Source organism: Lithobates pipiens, unplaced genomic scaffold (genome assembly GCF_037356315.1).
Source record: "Lithobates pipiens isolate NorthernLeopardFrog02 unplaced genomic scaffold, aLitPip1_a1.2 Scaffold_16, whole genome shotgun sequence".
NCBI classification, from domain to species: Eukaryota; Metazoa; Chordata; class Amphibia; order Anura; family Ranidae; genus Lithobates; species Lithobates pipiens.
The window spans coordinates 370,254,867-370,281,263 of NW_027507748.1; the positions used below are offsets into that span (position 1 = coordinate 370,254,867).

General features: G+C 41.5%; 1 protein-coding gene across 2 annotated transcripts in view; it reads left to right on the forward strand.

Moving 5' to 3' along the window:
- The window catches only part of BRIP1 (BRCA1 interacting DNA helicase 1), a 561,638-nt gene that overhangs the window by 24,545 nt on the left and 510,696 nt on the right, over window positions 1–26,397 (forward strand). For both annotated transcript variants that reach the window (XM_077482124.1, XM_077482125.1), the window contains exons 3-4: window positions 1,979–2,090; window positions 13,747–13,911. In XM_077482124.1, the coding sequence (XP_077338250.1) occupies window positions 1,979–2,090; window positions 13,747–13,911 (277 nt within the window). The remainder of the gene's footprint in view (window positions 1–1,978; window positions 2,091–13,746; window positions 13,912–26,397) is intronic.

Below are 26,397 nucleotides of genomic sequence, written 5' to 3' on the forward strand. Positions count from 1 at the left end.
TGACCAAGGTTCATCATTGCTTCTGAGCCCTGACACCGTGGTCAGTTTACGTGCCTCCATCATTCGCGGCCCTCCTGTCCTCTCTCCCCCCTCCCTCCCGGCCTGTCAGCTCCTGTGACATTGCCCGCCCCTGCAACTTTTGTTGCTCTCATAATACTTAAAATCTTATACAATCCTTCTTTCCTAATAACAACTGCTCCCGTCTGTGCATTTTATAAAAAAGAAAAAAAGCCTCCTTTTACTGAATTTCAGAGCAGCTCCCATGCGATCACGTGACCTGCTGGCTCTCTCTCTCCTCGTGTCCTGGCTGACGTCAGCGGGGGAATCTCTGCCCCGCCCACTGCATCTCTAAAACACACAGTTGGCAAAGTGGGTTAACAACCACTTTATGGGTTTAAAAAAAAAAAAAAAAAGAGAGGCCGTCAGTACATCGCGATTGATCAGTTCTTAAATATGTATATATATCTATCATAGTTTGTAGATGCTGTAGTTTTCACACAAACCAATTACCAAAGACATGTAGCAGAATATATTTTAGCCATAATTTATGAAGAAATTATATTTTATTGGATATGTTTTATAACCGAAAGTAGAAAATATACAGTAGATGTTTTTTAAAATTTTTTGGCCTTTTTTCATTTTTATAGCAAAAAATAGAAAACCCAGTGGTGAAAAAAAAAATACCACCTAAAGAAAGATTTATTTTTGTAATGATAAAAATTATATAAATTTAATTTGCGTACAGTGTTGCATGACTGCACAATTGCCAGTTTAACCTCTTGCCAACCAGTGCACGCCGATGTACGTAGGCAAAAGGGCGTACAAGTACGTCCCCTTTAAGAAGCGGTGTCACGGGCTGTCGCAGGCGCGCACCCGCCGCGGTCTCCGTGATTTGATGTCCGCCGGGTGCCCGCAATCGCTTCACGGAGAGGAAGAACGGGGAGATGCTTTTGTAAACAAAGCATTTCCCGGTTCTGCCTAGTGACAGGACAGTGATCACAGCTCTCTATCATCGAGATCAATCATCACTGTCCTATGTGTTGTAGCCCATCCCCCCTCACAGTTAGAATCATTCCCTAGGACACACTTAACCCCTTCACTGCCCCTAGTGGTTAACCCCTTCACTGCCAGTGTCATTTACATAGTAATCAATCCATTTTTATAGCATCAATCGCTGTATGAATGACAATGGTCCCAAAATAGTGTCAAAAATGTCCGATGTGTCTGCCATAATGTTGCAGTCCCGATAAATATCGCAGATCGCCACCATTAGTAATAAAAAAAAATTCTGAATAAAAATGCCATAAAACTATCCCCTATTTTGTAGACACTATACATTTTGGCAAACCAATCAATATATGCTAATTGTGATTTTTTTTATTTTTTTTTAACAAAAATATGTAGAAGAATACACATCGGCCTAATCTGAGGAAAAAAATATTTTTTTTATATATATTTTTGGGGGTATTTTATTATAGCAAAAAAAAAAAAAAAAAAGCGTTTTTAAAAAGAAAATTGTTGCTCTATGTTTATAGCACAAAAACTAAAAATCGCAGAGGCGATCAACACCACCAAAAGAAATCTCTATTTGTGGGGAAAAGAACATGTAAATTTTGTTTGGGTACAACATTGCATGACTGTGCAATTGTCAGTTAAAGCGACGCAGTGCTGTATCGCAAAAAATGACCTGGTCGGGAAGGGGGTAAATTCTTCCGGGGCTCAAGTGGTTAAACGAACTGACACTTGGTGCAGTGTAAACCTATGATGTAATGAACTGCTTGTACTTCAATTTGTTTTTAGTAATATGAATTAAGGCCACAAGATGGCAGCACCACTTCATATAGATTACAAATCTGCTTTAAAATTGGTTGTGTGCTAAAACAAGAATTGCCCTATATTTCCAATGCAAGTATTTCTAGTACTATGGTTAAATATGTAGTTTAGTTCCTTAATACAGCATTTTCTTTTGTTTACTTAGATTATGAGAGGATTGAACTGCAGACAACACTGTTTGCTGGAAAGTCCCACTGGAAGCGGGAAAAGTTTAGCGCTACTTTGTTCTGCTCTTGCATGGCAGCAGGCTCAATATGGTGAGTAATATAGCGACCCCCTAATTACAAATGTTTGACTGGACCCTTTATTTGTACGTTTTTATATGTTAGTCTATACATTAGTAAGTTAGTGTAAATATAGCCTTACAGTAACTGGTCTGGTTCCTCCTTTTCTTCTTCTCTTTATTTTCCTTATTGCACTGAAATAATGAAAGGTAAAACTTGATCCGTTCCTGTGGGTAATTAAATATTTATTTTGTTCCTGAAAGTTCCAGATGTGATAATTTAAGCTTGTTCTCATCACAGCACATTTAACGTATGTCATCCATGCTTCCTTGAATGAGACCTCCTACAACAGCACACCAAAATGCAGCATGTATCACTTTTTCAAATGCACTGTAAGAACAGGTCCTGTACAAAACAATGTCTCTGTCCATGCGTATTGCCAGTGTGGGAAAACAGTGTAAAATTATAAACCCATGGCTAGTAAAATGAAGTGGCCATCTCATTAAGAAAGTTGGAAGGCTGCCATTTCTGTTTTTCTTCTAAAAACTGCTAGTTGCTTGGCTGTGTCCTTTTGAATTGGAGACTCAAAACCAGCATGCTTTAAATGAATGTCAGACTTTCTTATGTCTATATATGTCCCAGGCGAGCTACTCAGAGAGCATTGAAGCCAAAGCATTAACATTATAGCCAGGAAACTAGAATTCTCAAAGGAGCATTCATCAGTGGCAGCCCCCATTATCCTCTCCCGACAGTGTCCATTGTAGGACAGAGTTCCTAAGGGAAGGGGGAATATTTAGTAAAAGTTTATTTTAGTTTTACCTATTCATCAGTGAGAAATACTGTAAATATGAGATTAAATTCATATGTGTATACATGTACAGTACATGGCAAACAATTTCTAGGTTAAAGTGAATGTTAAGCCACGTTTTTCATTCTATAGTTCCCTCTGTTAGATAATATTGGATAATATTAAGCTCCCCAGTGCATGTGATTTTTAAAAATATGCTGCCTAATACCTTATTTCTGAGTGGCGCTTACATGACTCTCTGCTGGTTGTCTCTCCGATCTGATAGCTGTAGGGGCTGAGTATCCCCCTGCTGACGTCAGTTGGGAGGAGGAGACCAGCAGGCAGTCACGTGAGTGCAGAGTGGGCAGCATATTTTTATAAATCACATACACTGGGGAGCTTAATGTTATCTAACAGAGGGAACTATTGAACAAAAACAGTTATTTTTAGAGCAGATGGGGGGATTACTGAGGCACATAAACTGACTACGGTGTCAGGGCTTAGCAGCCATGATAAACTGTGTCAGTTTACAGGGGGAGGGCAGAACCAGGAATGTCAGTCGGGTATTTCAGGTGATAGAAAGGGCCAAATTACAAAGCACAAGCACTATGCTGTATAACACGCTTTAAGGGAACAGGATCCAATTTTTTTTTTCTTAGGGTAACAAACACTTTAAACTACGTGAATTACATTGTCTGCGTGTCTTTTGATAGTGAGGTTGTAGCTATCAGTTGCACTGACTTGTAGACACTAACATGACAAATTCCATACATAAATGTATAAAAATCAAGAATTTGTTCTCGTGGTGAAAGTTTGTATTTCGGTAAGTTCTCTTATTCCTTTTTACCTGACCACGTTTGTTTTCACCATCATTGCAGAAGCATGGACGTTTAAAACATTTTCATGTTACAAAATATATTTTTCTTTTGCAATCCGTAGAGCAGTCCAAACAAATCAGCAGGAAACATTAGGGCTCAGTTCACACTAGTGCGACTCCAAATTCGCAAGATTCCCAGTCCGACTTTGATGCAATTTTTTGCTTTCTGGCACTCAAATTGCATCAATCACATAGTAGTGCAGGAACCTTTTTAAAGTCACTGTGACTTTAAGTCGCATAGATCGGAACTGGTGTCATTGAACTCAAAGGGCTGCGACTTGTCATGCGACTTTGATTCCAAAGTCGCATGACAAGTCACACTAGTGTGCAGGGAGCCTTAAACACATCCTGGATGCTCGTAAATAATTCCACACTTACAAATTGAATCCATGGCAGTTTCTGTGAATTAATAACACTGAGGACAAATGTATAGACTGAATATGCACATATAGACCAAACAGAAAATCCTTGAAAAAATCAATATATATGAACACCATAAAGAACGCATTGGTTTAAATTTACATAGGTCAGATCTACACTATGAAGCAGAAGTATATTGCTAATGTAAATATTGAATCTCTGCTTGGATGCCCTGTATGAAATGTGTACAACCGTTTTCTGCTGAGATCCTCAGTCAGTACTGGCAAAGCTTGCACCCTGGATCACTAAACATGAAGGCCTCTGCTGATTACTGGACAAACACTGACACCACACATACTGCAACTCTACACATATTTGACATGCATGATGCTTCTTCTTGACCATAGGACAAGCACTGACCACACATGCATCACAATACAGTCATATCATGTATGGGGCCTCTGCTGTACAGTGAACAAACATTGATACTAAAATACTGCATAACTAAATATGAGTGTCATGAATGATGTGCATAGTGCAGTTGAGTGGTGATGTCACACATACTATTACACATGAATGCCATTTATGAGACCTTGTGGTGTTTCTTAGGCAAACACTGGCAGCCATATATATATACAGTGTTACTAAACAGGCATGTCATTAATGAGGCATCTGCTGTTAGGAAAGGAGCAAGACCAAACTGCTCAACTTGCCAGAAGGTTAATGAGCTAAAGTTTCCACTGAAATAAATTAAAGTCTAATTGAACCTTCCAACTTTATTAGTGTGATGCATTTACATAGTAACAGTAATATATAAGGGAATCTTTTTATTCTATTTGCTGCAGCTAAAGGTTAAATTACCCTTTGCTAGTAGCTTGCTGGTCAGTCAGGCCCCTGCTCCACTCAGCAGGGAGTTTGAAGACTGCTAATTGGAGCAGTGTGAAGGGGGGGGGGGGGGGGGGCTTGTGCGACCGCTGGATACCCCGAAACTCTGCTCCCAGTTGGGTAGAAGTCTGGCTCTCCAGCATGCTGCTAGCATAGGATCAAACTATCAGAAAAAAGCCATAACAAAAAGCGCTAAATGGAAACTTCTGTGGGAAAAAACAAATGACCGCTATGCTGGAAACTGTCTATGATGATGCCAGTGATGTTAAAAACACAAGAAAGTTTATTAAGACAATGATCTAAGATGATATAGGTCAGTTAGTGCAGAGCTCTCCTCAGGCAGATGGAAAATTTGATCCGATAAAACAGCACTGTATAAGTTAGAGAAGTGATAGATGCAACTTATTAATAAACTGCAATCATCAAGGAATGAGATCCTATGTGCAAATATTACTGTGCTAAATGTGCAAAGTGTCAGTGCAGAGTATTATGTGCAAAATAAGCAAGTATAATCCTAAACAGTGCACATATCCATTGCTGATAGTGACAAATAATGAACAAACTGATGATAATATCAATCAATAAAAACGAAATAGCCCAAAAATCATATAGCAAAAACTATTAATAGAATAGTGAAATAGTCCATTTAATCTTAAATAGACAGGTGAAGCCTGGAAAAAAAGTGCAGAACGTGCTTCATGCAAGCTCTTCAGTAAACAATCTCCAATGTGTAATCTTTATGCACACTACTAAATGCTCTCTGGACTCTTACCTCCATCTAGATGGTATGTTGCTTTTAGAGATCAATATGGCTGGGGGACATCCCGGAATCCAATGATGGTGAATGGTGTATCTCCTAACACTATATTTCAAATAGTGGCTTCCGACTTGTCAGCGCCAACGTTCACGCAAAGCGGGTATATATAAGGGATAAAAAGGAATCTCCCATAGAGCAATAACGTTTAAACACACTAATTTATTAAATAGCCAAATGGGCACTTACAACAGACAAGTTAAAAAAGCGGCAGAGCTGTAAATTAAACGGTGTTACGGTCGCCTGTTCAGACGTCACTTCTGGTTCTCTTGGTCTCTGGTCACTTCCTATGAATTACTTCACGACACGTGACTTCATCAGGGAACCGAATTGGTTCTAAACCAAGTCTATTTATATATCAAAACAGGAAGTGTATTGTCGGCCATTTTGCCATAAGTTTGTCTCCGACATGGACGCGGCCATTTTTAGTTGGTCCATAAACACATATAGTCCTATGTTGTACTGATAGTGGCGGCCATGTTTTTGGTGGATGAATGAACCACAATATGTTGCTAGATATTAAAACTACTACGGATCAGCAGGAGAAGCACCCGAGCGTGACATCAACCTCTTGGGGAAACGCTGGATCAAGGCGAGGTGTGGTACATGGCATTGCACTGGACCGCAAGCCAGGGGAGAGTATGCGAAGGGGGTTGCTGTCGTCCCTGCTTCGCGTTTTGGGGCGTGGCCCTTTGGCAAGTTAGTTAAACGGCTACGCTCTGAAACGCTTTGTCAGGATGACTGCAAACACCTCTGCCTCCTCTCCCCTGGCTTGTGGTCCAGTGCACCTCCGTATAACACACCTTGTCTTGGACCAGCGTTCCTCGGAGCTGTTGACTTCACCCCTGGGTGCTTCTCCTCCTGATCCACGGGTGCTGGGGGACATGAGTTTGGATCCCCGGAACATACAGCTGGCCTCATCCCCTCTCTCTTCAGGCAATCTGTGCAAAATTGACGTACTTTTTTTCCCATAAATAGAGCTTTCTTTGGTATTTGATCACCTCTTCGGTTTTTATTTTTTGCACTACAAACAAAAAAAAGCGACAATTTAGAAAAAAACTCATTATTTTTAACTTTTTGCTATAATAAATATCCCCCAATAATATATGAAAAATATATTTTTTTCCTCCATTCACGCTGATAAGTATTTTTCTACATATTTCTGGTAAAAAAAATTGCAATAAGCGTAAATTGATTGGTTTGCGCAAAAGTTATAGGGTCTACAAAATAGGGGATAGTTTTATGGCATTTTTATTAAGTTGTTTTTACTAGTAATGGCAGAGATCTGCATTTTTTTATCGGGACTGCAACATTATGGTGGACACGTCGGACAATTTTGACACATTTTTGGGACCACTGGCATTGATACGGCGATCAGTGCTATAAAAATGGATTGAATACTGTAAAAATTTCACCGGTAGGGAAGGGGTTAACAGGGGCAGCGATCAAGGGGTTGTATAAACAGACGATCTGTCACTTCTCCCCTCAGAGAACCAGAAACTGTGTGTTTACACACACAGATCCCTGTTCTCCGTGTGCCCCAATCGATCGTGGGAGCCTGGCGGTGATCGTGACCGCCGTGCACTCACACCGGCTTCGTGGGCCAGCACGTGCCCCTAGTGGACAAAAAGGGAGCCGATGTAACATGATGGCGGTTCGCGCAGCTGAGCCATGTTGCCGCAGTATAACTGCGGCGGCTGGTCGGCAAGCAGTTAATTGATACAAAATGAAGTATAAAGAAGTTAAAATCGCATGGTCTGCAGTTTGGGGACTGCTGTTTTAGTTCTTTAAAGTGTTTTTTTCGTTTTGGATAGAGTAGAGAGGGATTAGAATACCTGTCAGGTTTTATTGCCATCTGTGCCCCCATTACAGAGCTTCACCCTCTCTATCTGTCCTATTTACCATTATCGTTGAAAGTGAATGTAAACTAAAATCCCAAATTTTAGGTCATTCCCCAGAAAAGAAATAGAGGGGAAAACTTCCACTGGGTACACTAGTTCCAGTGACCTGGGAGCCCCCAAGAAATTCTCTTAATTTACAGGGATTTCCTCTCACTTTCTGTTTGGCTATGGGACAGGAAGGAAAATCTCTGCAATGGGACACAAATAGTGAAAAAAAAAAAAAACTGACAGGGATTATAACTTTATGATTTATACATTTTTCCTATAGTTCTACTTTATACCCTTTTCACACTGAGGCCTTTTTTTAGGCGCTAAAGGGCTAAAAATTGCGTCTGAAAATTCCTCCCCTGCAGCTCCAGTGTGAAAGCCTAAGTGCTTTCACACTGAGGCACTGCGCTGTCAGGACATTAAAAAATCCTGCAAGCATGCATCTTTGGGGGCAGTGGAGGTATACAGTGCCTTGCGAAAGTATTTGGCCCCCTTGAACTTTTCAACCTTTTGCCACATTTCAGGCTTCAAACATAAAGATATAAAATTTTAATTTTTTGTAAAGAATCACCAACAAGTGGGACACAATTGTGAAGTGGAACGAAATCTATTGGATATTTTAAACTTTTTTAGCAAATAAAAAACTGAAAAGTGGTGCGTGCAAAATTATTCGGCCCCTTTACTTTCAGTGCAGCAAACTCACTCCAGAAGTTCAGCGAGGATCTCTGCATGATCCAATGTTGTCCTAAATGACTGATGGTGATAAATAGAATCCACCTGTGTGTAATCAAGTCTATGTATAAATGCATCTGCTCTGTGATAGTCACAGGGTTCTGTTGAAAGTGCAGAGAGCATCATGAAGACCAAGGAACAAACCAGGCAGGTCCGTAATACTGTTGTGGAGAAGTTTAAAGCCGGATTTGGATACAAAAAGATTTCCCAAGCTTTAAACATCCCAAGGAGCACTGTGCAAGCGATCATTTTGAAATGGAAGGAGTATCAGACCACTGCAAATCTACCAAGACCTGGCCGTCCCTCTAAACTTTCAGCTCAGGCAAGGAGAAGACTGATCAGAGATGCAGCCAAGATGGTTAAAATTGAGCGGAATATGGATGCAGCCAAATACAGGACCATTCTGGATGAAAACCTGTTGGAGTCTGCAAAAGACCTGAAAACTGGGACGGAGATTTATCTTCCAACAAGACAATGATCCCAAACATACAGCAAAATCTACAAAGGAATGGTTCACAAATAAACTTATCCAGGTGTTAGAATGGCCAAGTCAAAGTCCAGACCTGAATCCAATCGAGAATCTGTGGAAAGAGCTGAAAACGGCTGTTCACAAACGCTCTCCATCCAACCTCACTGAGCTCGAGCTGTTTTGCAAGGAAGAATGGGCAAGTCTCAAGTCTCTCGATGTGCAAAACTGATAGAGACATACCCCAAGCGACTTGCAGCTGTAATCGCAGCAAAAGGTGGCTCTACAAAGTATTAACGCAAGGGGGGCCGAATAATTTTGCACACCCCACTTTTCATTTTTTTATTAGTTAAAAAAGTTTAAAAAATCCAATAGATTTTGTTCCACTTCACAATTGTGTCCCACTTGTTGGTGATTCTTCACAAAAAATAAAAAATGTATATCTTTGTTTGAAGCCTGAAATGTGGCAAAATGTTGAAAAGTTCAAGGGGGCCGAATACTTTCGCAAGGCACTGTACACTGCTCTTCCATTGCCCATTGAAATGAATGGGCGCCGCTGCCAAAGCTCCTGCAAAGCGCTTTGTCAGCGTCCCTACATGGACGCTATTTACCCTTTCATCGGCCGCTAGTGGGGGTTAAAAGTACCCCGCTAGCAGCTCAAAAGCGCAGCTAAAACTACTGATAATGGGTGCATTGATTATCATTGCAGACCCATCGAGAATGCCCACCAAGGATGCCAATTGGTGCCTATTGGGGAATGGCATTCTGTGCCCATCAGTAATGCCTGCCAGTGCCTCCTGATTAGTGTTGCCTATCAGTGTCATCTATCCGTGTCCATCAGTGATTATTATTAATGATTTATATAGCGCCAACAGTTTACGCAGCGCTTTACAATGTATAGGGGGGACAACACAATTACAGTACAATACAAAAGGTACAGGAGGGCCCTGCTCGTAGAGCTTACATTCTAAAGGGAGGGGGTGGTGGTACAAAAGGTAATAGCTGCAGAGAATGATTTGATAGGGGTAGGCAGTGATACCTACCAGTGCCTCCTGATCAGTGTTGCCTATCAGTGATATTTATCAGTGCTGGATATGAGTGCCTCATCATCGCCACCTTATCAGTGCCAGTTGGTTCTGCCTCATCATTGAAGGAGAAAACGTACTTATTTACAAAGTTTTGTAACAGAAACCAAGAAAAACTTTTTTTCTTTTGGTCTTTTTTTTTTTATTTGTAGTTCAAAAAATAAAAACCCCAGAGGTGATCAAATTTGTGGGAAAAAAAAAGATAAAAATTTTAGTTGGCGTACAGCATCACTGTGCAATTCTCATTCAAAATGTGACAGCACTGAAAGATGAAAATTGGCCTGGGCTGGATGGGGGTGAAAGTGCCCAGTATTGAAGTGGTTAACTTTATCAAATTAAGTAGTGCAGAGTGCAGTTATGTGCCTTGGCTCATAGCAACCTGTGATATCAGTTTTCTTTTGGTTCTTGGTTGGTTTCAATTGGTCACTGCACTTGGCATATTTCTGTTTGCAAGGCTTTCCTTATTTCATCTGCTAAATAAGGTGTGTATTTTATTGATTTAGACAGCAATGGCTTGGCCTCTTTATAAGCGAAGAATATGTAGTAATACTGCATTCTGTAAGCAATGTTTTTGAGTTTAGTACAAAATGACTTGAATTCAATACAGTATAGTTGATGTTTCTCTCCTGATCAGAGAATGTAGCTTCCTGTGTTGAGGAGAACATTGATATTCTTAATACTTTAAACTATTGGGCTTTTTTTCCCCCCAGGAGGTTACATGTGTGAGGTTTTAGGGCTGCTGTGGGAATAGCAAGCACAGGTATACACAAACCAGGAAGACTCAAATGTTTCATAACGCAACGTGCGAGTTGACCAGATATAACACATACGAAAACTTGAGAGCAGTAAACATCTGAGATCACTCTACCTTCATGTTTAGTCACTTTATAAAGAAAGGAATGTCACCTTTCTGTAGTGAATATATTGAGGCTTCGTACTATAATTGTCACTGCTATGTGATCCTGCAGATTCCTCTTATCGTACCCAGTTATGTGTTCTTTGTTATCACCTTAGGTGATTTAACACATCTTAAACCTTTACCCTGAATAGTACATTATTCAGAACCAGGTCTGAGTCAGTGGGGAGGATGGGAATGGGGTATATAAAGAGGTTATCTAGTCAAAGCATGAATAACACTCTCAGGGAATTTCAAAGATTTTACATTATAATTAGCTTTTTAAGGCCCCAATGCTTCTCAATCAACTTGCTATATCACGTCAACTTTACTAGTGTCAGTGGTAGAATAGGCCTTTGTCATGACTGTAACCATTAGAAGTTTGCCTCTGTTTATTTTAAACCAAAATCAGATGGAAATAAAGATAAGTAAATCTGACAAAACTTTTTTTTTTCTTGATATGTAGACTTGCAGTTATTTATGCAGTTTAAGAAGCTAGGTAACCCAGGATTGGGGATGGGCCGAACACCCCCTGATTCGGTTTGCACCAGAACATACAGAACAGGCAAAAAATTTGGCAGAACACACAAACACCCTTAAAGTCTATGGGACATGAACATTAATAATCGAAAGTGCTTATTTTAAAGGCTTATATGCAAGTTATTGTCATAAAAAGTGTTTGGGGACCCGGGTCCTGCCCCAGGAGACATGTATCAATGAAAACATATTTAAAAATGCCTGTTTTTTTTCAGGAGCAGTGGGACATGTATCAATGCAAAAAAAAGTTTTAAAACTGTCGTTTTTTCGGGAGCAGTGATTTTAATAATGCTTAAAATGAAACAATAAAAGTGAAATATTCCTTTTAAATTTTGTACCTGGGGTCTCTATAGTATGCAAAATGACATTTCTAAAGGAAAAAGGTAATTTAAAAGTAGTAGTGGCTATAATGAATTGTCGGTCTCGGCAATGCAGATAAAAGTTATTGAAAAAAAAAACTCATGGGATCCCCCACAGTCCATTACCTTTTGGGTCTGGTATGAATATTAAGGGGAACCTCAAACCAAAATTGAAAAAAACATTTTTGCGTGAGGCCCCCCCCCAAATTCCATACCAGGCCCTTCAGGATATTAATTTACCCGTTACCATTTAAAACAGGGGGGAGCCGGGATCTGGGGGATCCCCATGTTAAAGGGGGCTTCCAGATTCCGATAAGCCCACAGACCACCACAACCACCGGGCAAGGGTTGTGGGGGATGAGGCCCTTGTCCCCATCAACATGGGGACAAGGTGCTTTGGGGGACTACCCCAAAGCACCCTCCCCTTGTTGAGGGCATGTGGCCTGATACGGTTCAGGAGGGGGGCTCTCTCGTTCCCCCCCTTTTCCTATGGCTTGCCAGGTTGTGTGCTCATATAAGGGTCTGGTATGGATTTTGAGGGGGATCCCTACGCCATTAAAAAAAAAAAAAATTTGGCGCAGGGTTCCCCTTCAGGTCTGGTATGGAATTTGGGGGACCCCCACGCAATTTAAAAAAAAATTTGGCTCGGGGTTCCCTTTTTATATTCATACCAGACCCAAGGGGCCTGGTAATGGACTGGGGGACTCCATGCCGTTTTTTTTTTTCAATGACTTTTATCTGTATTTCCGGGGCCGACAATTCATTATAGCCGCGAGTACTTTTAAATTACTTTTTTTCCTTTAGAACAGTCTCTGCACAAAATGACATTTTTAAACACGGGAAAATGCGCCACTTTACAGGCATATTATAGACATCCCCCAGGTATGAAATTTAAAGGAATGTTTTCACTTTTATTGTTTCACTTTAAGCATTATTAAAATCACTGCTCCCCAAAAAACAGGCATTTTTAAATATGTTTTCATTGATATATGTCCCCTGGTGCAGGACCCGGGTCCCAAACACTTTTTATGACAATAATTTGTATATAAGCCTTTATGAACACTCTTGATTTTTCATGTTAATGTCCCATAGACTTGAACGGTGTTCCGAATTTTCCCCAAACAAAACATATTGTTCGGTGTTCGCAGAACATCCGAACGACCAAAGTTCGGCCCGAACTTATGCTCGGGCTGAACTGTTCTCCCATCCCTAATCAGGATTAATACATTGTTTAATTCTTGTAGATAGGGTTATCGGCATCCTTTTTATATAGATATCCTGGCAAAATAAAATAAAAATTGCATTTCAGCAGAAAACGCCAAAGTTCGGTTTGTGAGGTTTACTCATCTAGTGGATTGATTTCTCATCTCTAATTGGAGGCAAAAGTGGATTGCAGTGGGGAGTTCTTATTTTAGACCCAGTGGTGAATAAAGACATGCAGGTAGGTTAATTGGCTTCTGTCCAAAAATTGTCCCTAGTATATGATTGGGGACCTTGGATTGTGGGCTCCTTAAGGGTAGGGACCAATGTGAGTGTGCAATGTACAGGGATAGGGACAATTGTAGACACTCACTCAGGTTGAACTGGATGGACTGGTGTCTTTATTCAACCTTACTAACTATGCAACTATGCAATGCCCATTGCAAGAGAAGAACAGGGGATATAAGGGCTACAGCTTAGCTTGAGCAGTTTAACAATGTCCAGTCAACGGCAGAATGCTTTTAGGTTTCATGCTTTCTGCTTATCTTATTTGACTAGAGTGCTTAAAAATATAATTGAATATCATTTAGTTTTTTTCTTTAAATGTCCTGTGGGTGTCGCATGTTGCTCTAAAGACCCATGTGGACAGTAAACGCTTCACCATTGTGAGTAGGCATAAAACACCAAATATTAGTTATTTTGTTCAGTTCTGTAAGCCTACAATTTATACTGTACGTTGTGTCAAAGATAATTATTTTTAGCACTTTAATCATATTTCTATACAAATTGTATACTGTTTATAGGAAAGCCTGTAGATGAAGATCTGAACAAGAAAGACTGGAAAAAAGAAGAGGCTTTTTCCTGTGGCTGCACATGTCATGTAAAGGGTCCAGATAGCAGTGTGGCATCTACATCTACGTCCTTAAGTAATGCTGGGCCCTCTTCTGTGGAATTTTCATCAAACATAGGTAAAATCAGACCACAAATTGAACACAGGTCATTTACGTTTTTATTTAGTTTACGTATCAGATATTAACGCATAGTTGGATGTCTATGTGCACACGTGTGGCCCAAGGTTTTGGGGAAATTTTATTTTGGGGAGCTAAAAACAAGTGCTTGCACTCCCTTTTAATTCCTGCTTATACAAAACCAGAAATATTGAAAACCCCAAAGGCTACTTTCACACTGGGACGGGCAGGTGCTGGGGGTAAAGCGGCGCTATTTTTAGTGGCGCTTTAACGTCGTTTACGTGGCGCTGTTAAAACCACCCGACGCTATGTCAGAGGTTTAGCGGCGCTACCCCATTATTTTTAATGGGAAGGGGCGCATTAGGAGCGGTGCATAAACCGTTCCTACAGCGCTGCAAAGATGCAACTTGCAGGACTTTTTGTACCGTCCTGCAAGCGCACCGCTCCAGTGTGAAAGCCCTTGGGTTTTTACACTGGAGACACAGGAGAGGCGCTTTACAGGTGCTATTTTTAGTGCTGTAGCACCTGTAAAGCGCCTCAGTGTGAAAGTAGCCTAAGTTAAGCTTAATCTACACCCTAGCAGTATAGGTGAGCACCAAAAGTTTATTTATGGGTTCAGGTATTAGTTTGGCTGTTTAATACATTTTTCTTAAAGCAGAACAAAATCCTCCTGTCCTTTTCAGATTTGGAAGCTGCCATCACAGCCTCTGATTTGCAAGTGCCATGGTGCTGCATATGTGCTAAGCTAAAACACCAGCCATGTAGTGGCTTGATGGATAGGTTGAGAGCTCATATTAGCACACTACACTACATGCCTCTAATGTACTTGGTTTAGTTCTTTCTTAAAAGTGGAAATAAACCCAACAAATGGACTGTTTCCCAAAACAGTTGCATTCAAGGCATGCTGTGAATGCTAACTGTCACAGTTGCTTTTGCTCACAGCCGAAATGCCAAGCCATCAGTGACTGTTCATCATGGTAACTGCAGAGCAAACAGAGGCTAACATGGAAGCTTGCATGGCTTGTAAAGGCTTAGAGGAGTGTAGTTTTGCTTTAAAAAAGGGCATATGTACATAAGCGGTAACTGAAACATGTTGCTATCCATTAAAGGGTACTCCACTGTATTGTCATGGGAAAAAAATAGCATAAAAAAATAATATGGCATATACAAATATACTTTCTTAAAAATGACCCGATTTTCTCAAGTCATCTTCCAGGACGGCACACCTGAGAGATGAGAGGCTCCTCCCTACAGGAAACACAATCAATCGACAGCTGTTTTAAGTCCCCACCCTTCCCCTTGATCCTCAGTTTTTTGATTGTGTTTCTCCCTACACAGCGAAACTGTTTGTTTGTTTTTTTCCAAATGACCCGAAGCCTGGGGCTGGTGGTCTCCCCCTGGGAGCCGGACCACAAGCTTGGGAAGCCTCTGGGTCTGGTAGGATATTCTTGTCCTTCCTGGGGGGTTCCCCTATCTTTTCCTCAGGGGGGGCAGCAGAAATTGGAAGAGCCTCCCTGAGAGCTGAAGGACCCTGGGTACAGTGGTGTACCCAGAACTTCAGGGGCCATTATCCTGTCTCCCCTCCTTACCTGTACAGGTGGCTGTTCAGACGGGGGTGCTGGCCATCGGTTCTTTCCAGAGCGATCATGTCCCTGACTCCTGGGTCCCCGGTAGCTCGCGTGGGCTGCCGGAGAGGGCGTGGCAACAAGCACCCGTGTCATTTTCAAACTTCGGGAAAATGGCGGCGGCGTTCTTACCCAGGAGGGAAGGCTGAGAGTCAGTAGGAGCAGGCGCCCACATCCTCCTTTCTCTAGAGCGAGGAGGCACCAGTTTACTACGGTGGATGTCTGCCTTAACCACCTCAAATGGGAATGAGGAATGGAAGGCATTGCCCCCCCCCCCCCATGTATATAGACTGACTGGTACAGTGCAGGACACAGCCTAACCTGGCACCTCCCTATGGGGACAGCAGTTGGGGGGGGGGGGGGAGCACGTTGGCGGCTATCCTCCTTGTGTGTGGACCATAAGGATGGAAAAGCAAGCCCGCTGGCTGTGGCAAAAAGAGGAAGACGACAACGGTGAGTGCTTTCCTTTTGCCGTGGGAATTTAGCTGCAAAATCCCCAATTCCAGCCAGAGGGTTTCTGGGCATTTGAGATCTCACCTGGGGTCTGGATTCAAATAGCCCTTAAGCTTCTGCTAAAAAACACCAGCTGCAGCCCCTCTTACATCAGAGAAGCTGTATGGTGGACAGGTGGTGCAGAGGAACGAGTGTGCCTAAACCACCTCAGATGAAAGAGGTAGGTAGGCCATTGCTCCCCCTTCCCCGTGTATATACTGACTGGTGCAGTGCAGAACCTGGGGTCGGGATACAAATAGCGCAGACGCCACTGCTAAAACCACCAGCCACAGCTCCCTCTTACAGCAGAGACACTGTGGTTATCGCAGCAGTAGGTTGCCAGCCTCTCCCTACATGCCCAGTTGTGGTACATTAGTAGGGATGAATATAGCATACAGAGGGGACCTGGTAGATACAAAGTTACTTACAGGCCAGGTATACCACTGAACAAGTTATTAATTGGGCAGTGGTTGGTGGATTCAGAAGCTCCCCTGGTCAGCAGGTGCACTAGGTTACCGGCCCTATTAACCCAGCTGCTAGGAATCTGAAGTTGCTTCACGATGTTTAAAAGCTGACCTAACATTCAAGGATGGGCAGAGACCAAGCTACTGTGTGGCACAGTAGGGGTTCCCTTGTGACAGATCCTCCTTTTGGGGGTTGCTTGCTATAGTTAACTTTCATAAGCTCCAACCTCCCACTCCACCTTTACACTGTGGTTATATTCTAGTGTAGGAGGTAAGAAGAAACCTTTTTTATTGGTTTGGGCTACAATCCACTCAGTGGCAGATCTAAAGGCAATTCACCATAGATCGCTTCCTACATCCTTTTAATTGAGGATTTTCTGTGCAAACCTATGCAAGAGCTACATAATTGCTTGTTTGAAGCCTGCAAATAGCTATTTACCCCCCCCCCCCCAGGCTAAACTGGTAACCACCTCTTCTAGAGGCTGTCTTAAATTGGTCTCTAGGGCTGGGCTCATTGAGACTTTAGTTGCTAATCAGCACCACCTGGGTTTGAGCTGGCTAGCGTTTGCTCAGTCTATGGAGGTAAGGTAGGACAACAACTACTAATAGTAGGGTGTCCAACCATTTTAGGATTTGTTCCTTCACTGGTGGTGAGGTTTAGTATCTACAGCCCAGGCTATGCCTATGAAATAAATTGCCTGTTGGTTATTTCATAAAGGGATAGACCATGACTCCTCATTGGCTGCACACCAGTAGATCAGTAGTGAAAGTTTGTCCTTGCTGGGATGTTTTTGTGGCACAGCAGAAATACACATTGAGATTTGTGACATCTCTGCTTATAAGGGCTATATTGCTGTACATCAGAAATGCACTGCACTCAAGCTTGTTTGTCCTTTATATACTAAAGGTACTGCTTTGTTTGGCTACAGATCAGAAAAATACAACAGTGAAGGTGATCTGTACTTTCTGGTTTTGTGCTGCACAGCAGAAATGCACATCTTGTGACATCTCTGCTCATAATGGTTATATTGCTGCACATCAGACATACACAAGATTGAGGTCTGTCTGTGGGGCTTTGTGTCCTGTTTACTTATCAGAAAGGCAGCAGTGAAGTCTGATGGTCCTGATTTGCGTGGCGTTGTGCTGATTCAGACAGTGGCTGCCGAGTTTAAACATGCGATTTGACATGTTGAGTCGCATGACAAATCATTTCAATATGGATGTGCTATCTCTATTCATAGTGTTTTATTGTTGCACATCAGATATATACAGCATTAAGGTCTGTGAGGTTTTGTGTCCTGTATTACTGCCTTATCGGAAAGGCAGCAGTGAAAATTGATGGTTCGAATTTGTTGGGCTACATAGCAGAAATACAAATTGAACCCCTGCCAGGTGTAGTACATATACTGCCTTTGGTAATCCGTGTAGCACCACAAAGTGGTGTTGTGCTGATTTTAGCCATGCGATTTGACATGTTGAGTCGCAAAGCCAAATCGCTTCAATATGGATGTGCTATCTCTATTCAGAATTGTTATATTGTTGCACATCAGACATATACAAGATTGAAGGTTGTCTGTCCTTTATGTCTTGCATATACTGCCTTATTGGCTGCATATCAGAAAGGACACAGCAGTGAAGATTGCTTGTCTTTTTCAGATTTTTGTTTTTGCTGCTCAGCTGAGACACATTGAGGATGGTGGCATCTCTGCTCAGTATTGGTATATTACTACACATCAGACATACACAAAGATTGAATGTTTGTGTCCTGTATGTCCTATATTTACTGCCTTAACGTTTGTATATCAGGCACAGCAGTGAGCAGTGTTTCTCATGGATCTACCTTTCTGCATCTTAGGGATACACAGCAGGGGTTTGTTGGCTGCAATCCTCCAGGGAGTCACAGCATTGGGGACCCCTTACTTGTTCGACCTGAAAATTGCAATTTTTTCCCTGCGACCTGTGTAATCTTGAGGTCTGTGGATCCAGGAATCAGGGACTGCTGGTGTCGCACAGACACAAATGGTACCCATTGGAAGCCATAGTATATGACTTCTCATGCGTCTTGCAGTCCCAAGTCGCAGGTTGGGTCGCACGGGTGTGGGAACCCTAGACTTATCTGTCCCTTCTGATTGAGGTTTTGCTACACAGCATGAATACTCATCATGGTGTTATTGTTTTATTTTGCAGCAGACCAGAAAGATTGCAGCTGTAAAGGCTGTCTGTCTTTTTCCTCAGTGTCTGCTTTTATGTTGTTGCACAGCAGAAATACTCAAGATTTGAGCTTGTTGGTGCTTTCTGTTTCAGAAAAACACAATGCTGCAGGTTGCTTGTGTCCTTTCTCAGTGTTGGTTCTATCTGAACTACACTACAGAAGTGCATGACAGAAAGGATTGTCTTGTGTTCCATATTTTTCCCTGTGGCATAGCAGAAATGCACAACACGGGAGTTGGTGTTCATATTAATCTTATAACTGTATTTGGTGGTTTGTCAGAAATACACAACATAGAAGTTTGGGTCTTTCCGTCTTTATATTTATAGCCTTGTTTTGCTGTACATAGGCAAAACACAACAGTAAAGGGGGTTCCTGTCCTTTCTGTATTTATATATCAGTTATGACCTAGCTAGCTGCACTAAAGAAATACGCAGCATTTAGGGTTTGCTTGAGTCCTAATGTTTTTACGTCTTGGCAGCACATCAGAAAACCAGACTGTGAGGACTGTTTGTCTACATTGAGGTTCAGATTTGGGTCTCTTCCCATATTTGATATATTGGTTTAGCTAGTCACACTCAGGCACACAACATTGTTGTCTATGCTTGTGTCCTTTCTGTCTAAATCTATTGTGCCGTGCCCACAATCTATGATCATTTTATTTGTGATATTAATAATACATGTATCACCTTTTTGTATTTCAGCCTTCTTTTCCATGGAGGGGCCAGGAGTTCGGGCTGCAGATGCCACATGTCAGAAAACCTTGACCACTTACATTCAGGGATGCCAGAACCATTTCCTAGGGTTGAAGCCCTGTAGGGTTATGGGACACTGGAGAAAGGGGATAATGAATCGCCCTGTTTAGTAAGAACTTGGAGAGTTCTGTTCAGAGGAGTATTAGGGCCTGAGGATGAAGTATAAAGATGTATACCCGATCGAATAGGTTTTCGGCTCGGTGCATGGCCTTCATTTCGCCCTTTTAGCAAAACTAGACGTAGCAATATGGGTAGTCTACTCCTGCTAGGGACTTTAATCTCCTGAAGAAGGCTCTCAGGCGTAAGTAAGGACATAGATTGGGCATGCCTTAAACCCAGGGTTCAAGCTTCTGTTAATCTATTTCCCTTAAGTAGGCTTCCCTTTAGTCTTTTGCTGACATAAAGATAAAAAGGAACAGTTGCAGTTTTATTTCCCTCAACAGGGTAGGGTTAAGACAGGCCCTCTTATTGATTAATGTAGTGTCCTTGTCTTACACAGGTCTCTTATTTATCTTTTTAGTGGTTCTAAGTAGCACCTACAGGCACAATAGGCCATGGTTGTTAGATGTGTGAGATAGGCAACATTGCTAACCTACAAGTTTAACATGTTTTCTGATTCCATTTTTAAGAGCCCATTTCACCTAGATACTGCATCTGAAGCGGAAAAGGCAGGAACATCTGTGGAGCAGACCTGCAGATCAGCCGCATGATCCAGCTAAGATGCCTTCATCAAGCATATGAGCGTATGGAGTGGAGGTAAAGCTCACTGCAGAACCAAGGTTCGCCAAGAGGGTCTTGCAGTGGCCCCACCCTAAGGTAGGCCTGAGGTACTTGTTTATCCTCTCAGGTGTGCCGTCCTGGAAGATGACTTGAGAAAGGTACCAGTTACTTACCGGTAACTGTCTTTCTGGGAAATCTTCCAGGACGGCAGGCCTACTTCCCGCCCATTGGAGGAGGGAAAATTCTAGAACACTAGAAGGTGAGTACCTATGAGGAATGATTTCCCTTGTGAACCTGGTTCAGGAGTTACTTCTCTACAAACTGAGGATCAAGGGGAAGGGTGGGGACTTAAAACAGCTGTCGATTGATTGTGTTTCCTGTAGGGAGGAGCCTCTCATCTCTCAGGTGTGCCGTCCTGGAAGATTTCCCAGAAAGACAGTTACCGGTAAGTAACTGGTACCTTTTCCAGAGGTCAGCCCTAAGACACATTTTTGGCATCCAATGCAGCAAAAATGTAATTTTGATAAGATACTCCCAATAGGAAATCACGTCTAAAGTAATACAGCTTTTCTCATTAGTGCCCTGCAGGTTCAGCGGCTGGTTAATAATTATGAAACCACTCCCATTAGACTCGACCAGCACATGGGCACAGAGAAACAAACAAGGATTTCTTTAGAATAACAAATGATAGGAATCTGCAACAACGTTTGGTATAATCCCTGTAATGTACTTGGCTCACCCAGAGGGGAATGTTTTTTTTTCTCAATGAAAGTGGAGTTAATGTTTAATGTATTTTTCACATAACCATTACCCATTGTAGTAGGCATGAGATCACAAGACAAACACAGGGACTGCAGTAAGTGAACACCTCTTAAAAGTCCAAAGAAACTCATTTAACGGCTGTAGAGCTGGACCCTTGCTCTTTGTGTGAAAGCTGAGGTCTGAGATAGAGCTCTGCAAGTAGCAAGGAATATAAGTTCTGTTGATTACTTGCCAGAGATCTTTAGAGCGTCCACTGCTTCCCCACAAAGAGCATGGAATTCACTCTGCAAAATGCACAGGGTCCAGGCTACTCAGGCTGTGGCCTTTTTTGTTTTAATGCAACTGGAATGTATTTAGCAAATTTAAAATGGCTGTGCAATGCTATACCCATATTAAATTGATGTCCTTTGTTTGCCAACAAATAGAGCTTTCTTTTGGTGGTATTTGATTACCTCTGTGAGTTTTAATTTTTGCGCTATAAACAAAAAAAAAGCTGACAATTTAAAATAAATAAATAAATGTATACACATACACACACACACACACACACACACACACACACACACACACACACACACACACACACACACACACACACACACACACACACACACACACACACACACACACATTATAAAATAAAATAAAAAAATTTCTTCATCGGTTTGGGCCAATACGTATTTTGCTACATGTTTTTGGTAAAAGAAATAAGCATATATTGATTTGCTTGCACAAAAGTTCTAGCGTCTACAAAATATGGGATAGTTTTACGGAATTTTTATTTTTTATATATTTTTTTTCTCCAGTAATGGCGACGATTAGCAGGTTTAGCGAGACTGCGACATTGCGGGGGACAAACATGACACTAAGTGACACTTTTTGGGGACCAGTGACAGCAATACAGTGATCAGTGCTAAAAATATGCTCTGTCACTGTACTAATGACACTGGCTGGGAATGGGTTAACATCAGTGGCAATCAAAGGGTTAAATGTGTTTCCTGGGAGTGCTTTCTAACTGTGGTGGGTGCTTTGCTGTGAGAAGACAAAGATCCGTGCTCCTGCTTGGCAGAAACACAGGATCTCTGTCTCCCCTTCTGGCAGAACGGCAGTCTACCATGTTTACATGGCAGGCCGCCATTCTGCCTCTCTCGTGAATGATTGGCGGGTCCCGGGGGACATTGGGTCTGCAGGAGCTAGCTGTTTGGCTCCTGCTGTGTCCAATCACAGCGGGAGCTGGTTGCCGGTGGCACACATATGCGCCGCAAACCCGGGAGAGGCGATCATGTACAGGTATGTGATTTCACCTGTAGGAGCCGCCGTCCTGCAGTAAATGTATGTGGAGCGGTTGGCAACCGGTTAATACTTTGTGAGTCACTGACTTGGAACATTTATGCTGATCAAGATGGTGTATCCACTCATTTGCAGCATTAGTTGCCTCAGGAACACTCCCAAAGCGTTGTCCCTTTTAGGTGTTTTTTGAGATTGGGGAACAGATGATAGTCAGAGCCAAGTCAAGCGAATAGGGTGGATGGGGCATCACTTGAAAGCCTAAGGAGGTCAGTTTTGCCATTGTTTCACCTGCAGTGTGTGATGAGGTATTGATATTTGCCTTAACTTTGTCAATAAAGCACAGTAATATGTTGCATTGATGGTTGAACCCTTTTGGAAGTAGTCCACCAGCAGAATTCCCTCCTTATCCCAAAAAACTGTTGCCTTTTGCTTCTGCACTAACCTTTGCACACGGAACTTCTTTGGCCGGGGGAACCACTGTGCCTCCATTTCTTAGACTGTTCCTTTTGTCTCAGTATCATAACAGTAGATCCATGTCTTATCACCAGTTACCAGTTTGTCCAGGAAATTTGACTCATTTGAAAAATGTTCCAAAACAGCCACTGATGTCTCTACATGTTTCCTCTTTTGTTCAGTTGTCAAAAGTTTTGGGATCCACTGTGCTGCAAGCTTTCTTATTTCCAAGTCATTGTGAATAATGACACCAACTCTCTCACCTGATATTCAGCAGTCCTCCATGATCATGTCATGAATGATTTTCACCTTTGCAGGCACAAAGACAGAAACAGGTCTTCCACTGGGTTTCTTACTTTCCACACTGAAATGGCTAGTTTTAAAATTGACAACCCAACATTTAACTATTGCATAAGAAGGGCCACTGTCACCCAAAGTTTGTGATATTTCATAATGGATCTGCTTTGCACCTTTCCCTTGTAGAAACAGGAACTTGATTATGGTCCTATGCTCTTCCTTGTTGAATTTTTCTGGAGGTGCTGCCATGTTTACTTTGGAACTGAAAAAGAAAGAGAAGTTAAAATTATAGGTAGTTGAATTAGCACCATTGAATTATAGACACATTGGCCAGTACACCCTGCAATTTACAACTTCCTAGCTCATTTTTTTCTGGGTAAGGCTCAATACTTATCAGCACCCCCTCCTGTATATTATACTGGGTTTTTTTCAGAGCAGACTTATAATTGGATAAGTTATCTGAAAACACTCCTTATGTATGTAAACCCTAACAATGAATTTCTCTTATTTGTTCCCTTTTGGTCTGTTAAATATACCCTTAAAAGTGTTTTGTTATTTCTTTTTGATTGCAAACAAAAAACTTGCAAGAATCCAGTGAGCTTGCGTCCTGTGCATTCTGTGGTCTAGCATCTGAAGCAGTGTTATCAGCTTTGCCAAGTTAACCTTTTAAACTATCCGGAAAGTATTCACAGTGCTTCCCTTTTTCCACATTTTGTTCTGTTACAGACAGCCTTATTCCAAAATAGTTTAAATTCATTGATTTCCTCAAAATCTCCAAACAATACCCCATAATGATAACCTGAAAGAAGTCTGTTTGAAATCTTTGCAAATTTACTCAAAATAAAAAAACCGAAGGAATCACATGTACATAAGCATTCACAGCCTTTGCCATGACGCTCAGAATTGAGCTTTAGTTGCATCCTGTTTCCACTGATCATCCTTGAGATGTCTCTACAACTTGATTTGAGTCCACCTGTGGTAAATTCAGTTGATTGGACATGATCTGGAAAGGCACACACCTGTCTAAATAAGGTCCTCCAGTTAACCGTGCATGTCAAAGCACAAACCAATCCATGAAGTCCAAGGAATTGTCTGTAGACCTCCGAGACATGATTATAACGAGGCACAGATCTGGGGAAGGGTACCGAAATATTTTTGCAGCATTGAAGGTCCCAGTGAGCACAGTGGCCTTCATTATATGTAAATGAAAGACGTTTGGAACCACTAGGACTCTTCCTAGAGTGGGCCGTCCAGGCAAACTGAGTGATCGGGGCAGAAGTGCTTTAGTCAGGGAGGTGACCAAGAACCCAATGGTCATTCTGACAAAGCTCCAGAGTTTCTCGGTTGAGAGAGGAGAACCTTCCAGAAGAACAAACATCTTTGCAGCACTCCACCAATCAGGCCTGCATGGTAGAGTGGCCAGAAGGAAGCCACTCCTCAGTAAAAGGCACGACAGCCTGCCTGGAGTTTTCCAAAAGACATGAGAAACAAAGTTCTCTGGTCTGATGAAACTATGATTGAACTCTTTGGCCTGAATGGAGAGCATCATGTCTGGAGGAAACCAGGCACCGCTCATCACCTGACTAATATCATCCCTACAGTGAAGCATGGTGGTGGCAGCATCAAACTGTGGTGATATTTTTCAGCTGCAGGGACTGGTAGACTAGTTAGGATCGAGAGAAAGATTAATGTACAGAGACATCCTTGATGATAACCTGCTCTGGACCTCAGACTGGGGCAAGGATTATTCTTCCAGACACTAAGCACACACCCAAGATAAGAAAGGGGTGGCTACTGGACAACTGTGTAAATGTCCTTGAGAGCCCAGACTTGAACCCGATTGAACATCTCTGGAAGGATCTGAAAATGGCTGTGCACCTACACTCCCCATACAACCTGATGGAGCTTGGGAGGTCATGCAAAGAAGAATGGGAGAAACTACCCAAAAGTAGGTGTGCCAAGCTTGTAGCATCCTACTCAAAAAGACTTGAGGCTGTAATTAGTCCCAAAGATTCTTCAATAAAGTATTTATTATTTATTGTTAATTTTTTATTAATTTGCAAAGATTTCAAACAAACTTTTTCACATTGTCATTATGGGGTATTGTAAAAAAAAAACTGCTAAATACCGCGCTGTCCAAAAAAAGGGGGGGGGGGGGCTGCCAGCACCGCAAATGACAATTGCAATGTGGAAAAGTGATGGTGCAGCGCTAGTAACAATTTGAAATTTAAATGGGTGATCTAAGGTGCATAGATACCTGGATACACATCTAAATGTATCTAAGTTAGAATAACTGTGAAGATATCAAACTAACTGTATACTGTGCAATATTGAAATATTGATATCAGGTGACTAAACCAATATTTACTAGAGCTGCAACTAATGATTAATTTGTCTGTCGACTAATCTATCGATTTATTTTTTCGATTAGTCAACGACTATTCGATTTTTATTTTTTATTTTTTTTTTATTAATCTAGTGTGTTCTTTTTGTGATTAGATAATAATCCTTTTGATAACTTTACAAAAAAATAATACGTACAACTTCTAATATAATATTTCCACTTTTATTACATTTTTTCCAAAAAGTACTTCAATGTGGTAAAGTTTTTACAGTATAAAAAAAGTGCCAAAAATAAAATGTAAACAACACTTTAGCATCAGGCACGAATAATGGCATTGCCAATAATTCAGAGCCAGCATTAAAAAATGCCATATAAAGATGCTACAAAAGCACTGCTGCTCTGCACTGCTGCTCAACACTGTGTACAAAACACATGAAAGACATAATATACAAAAATAAAGTGCCCAAAAATAAAAGGTAATACTTTAGGGCATGAGGCATGAAAATGCCATATAAATTCTGCCTAACACTTTGCAAAGGATGCATTGTGTGTTAACCTTAATACTCAACTACACATAATGCCTTCAGAATGCATATTTTGCAAAGTGTTAGGCAGAATTTATATGGCATTATGCCTCTTGACCTAAAGTGTTGTTTAACACCACAAAAATGCTGGCCAACATACAATAATACTATGTAATTGTAATCATCATTGATTGAATACATTGTGTTATTGTAGAGTGCTGATTGAGCAGTATTTGTGTGGTGTGTTACTTTAATTGTAATGTAAAACATACCTTAGGAGGTAACCTAGTTTTCAAGAAGGAGGCGGAGCCATATCCACAAACGCACTGCTGCTCTGAGTCTGAACTGCTGCTCAACACTGTGTGTGCAAAAACACAAGTGCCAAAAAAATACAAAGTAACGCTTTAGGGCATGAGGCATGAAAATGCCATATAAATTCTGCCTAACACTTTGCAAAAGATGCATTCAGAAGGCATTGTGCATGTGCAATGTGTGGTAACCTTACCTTACTACTCAACCACACATAATGCCTTCAGAATGCATGTTTTGCA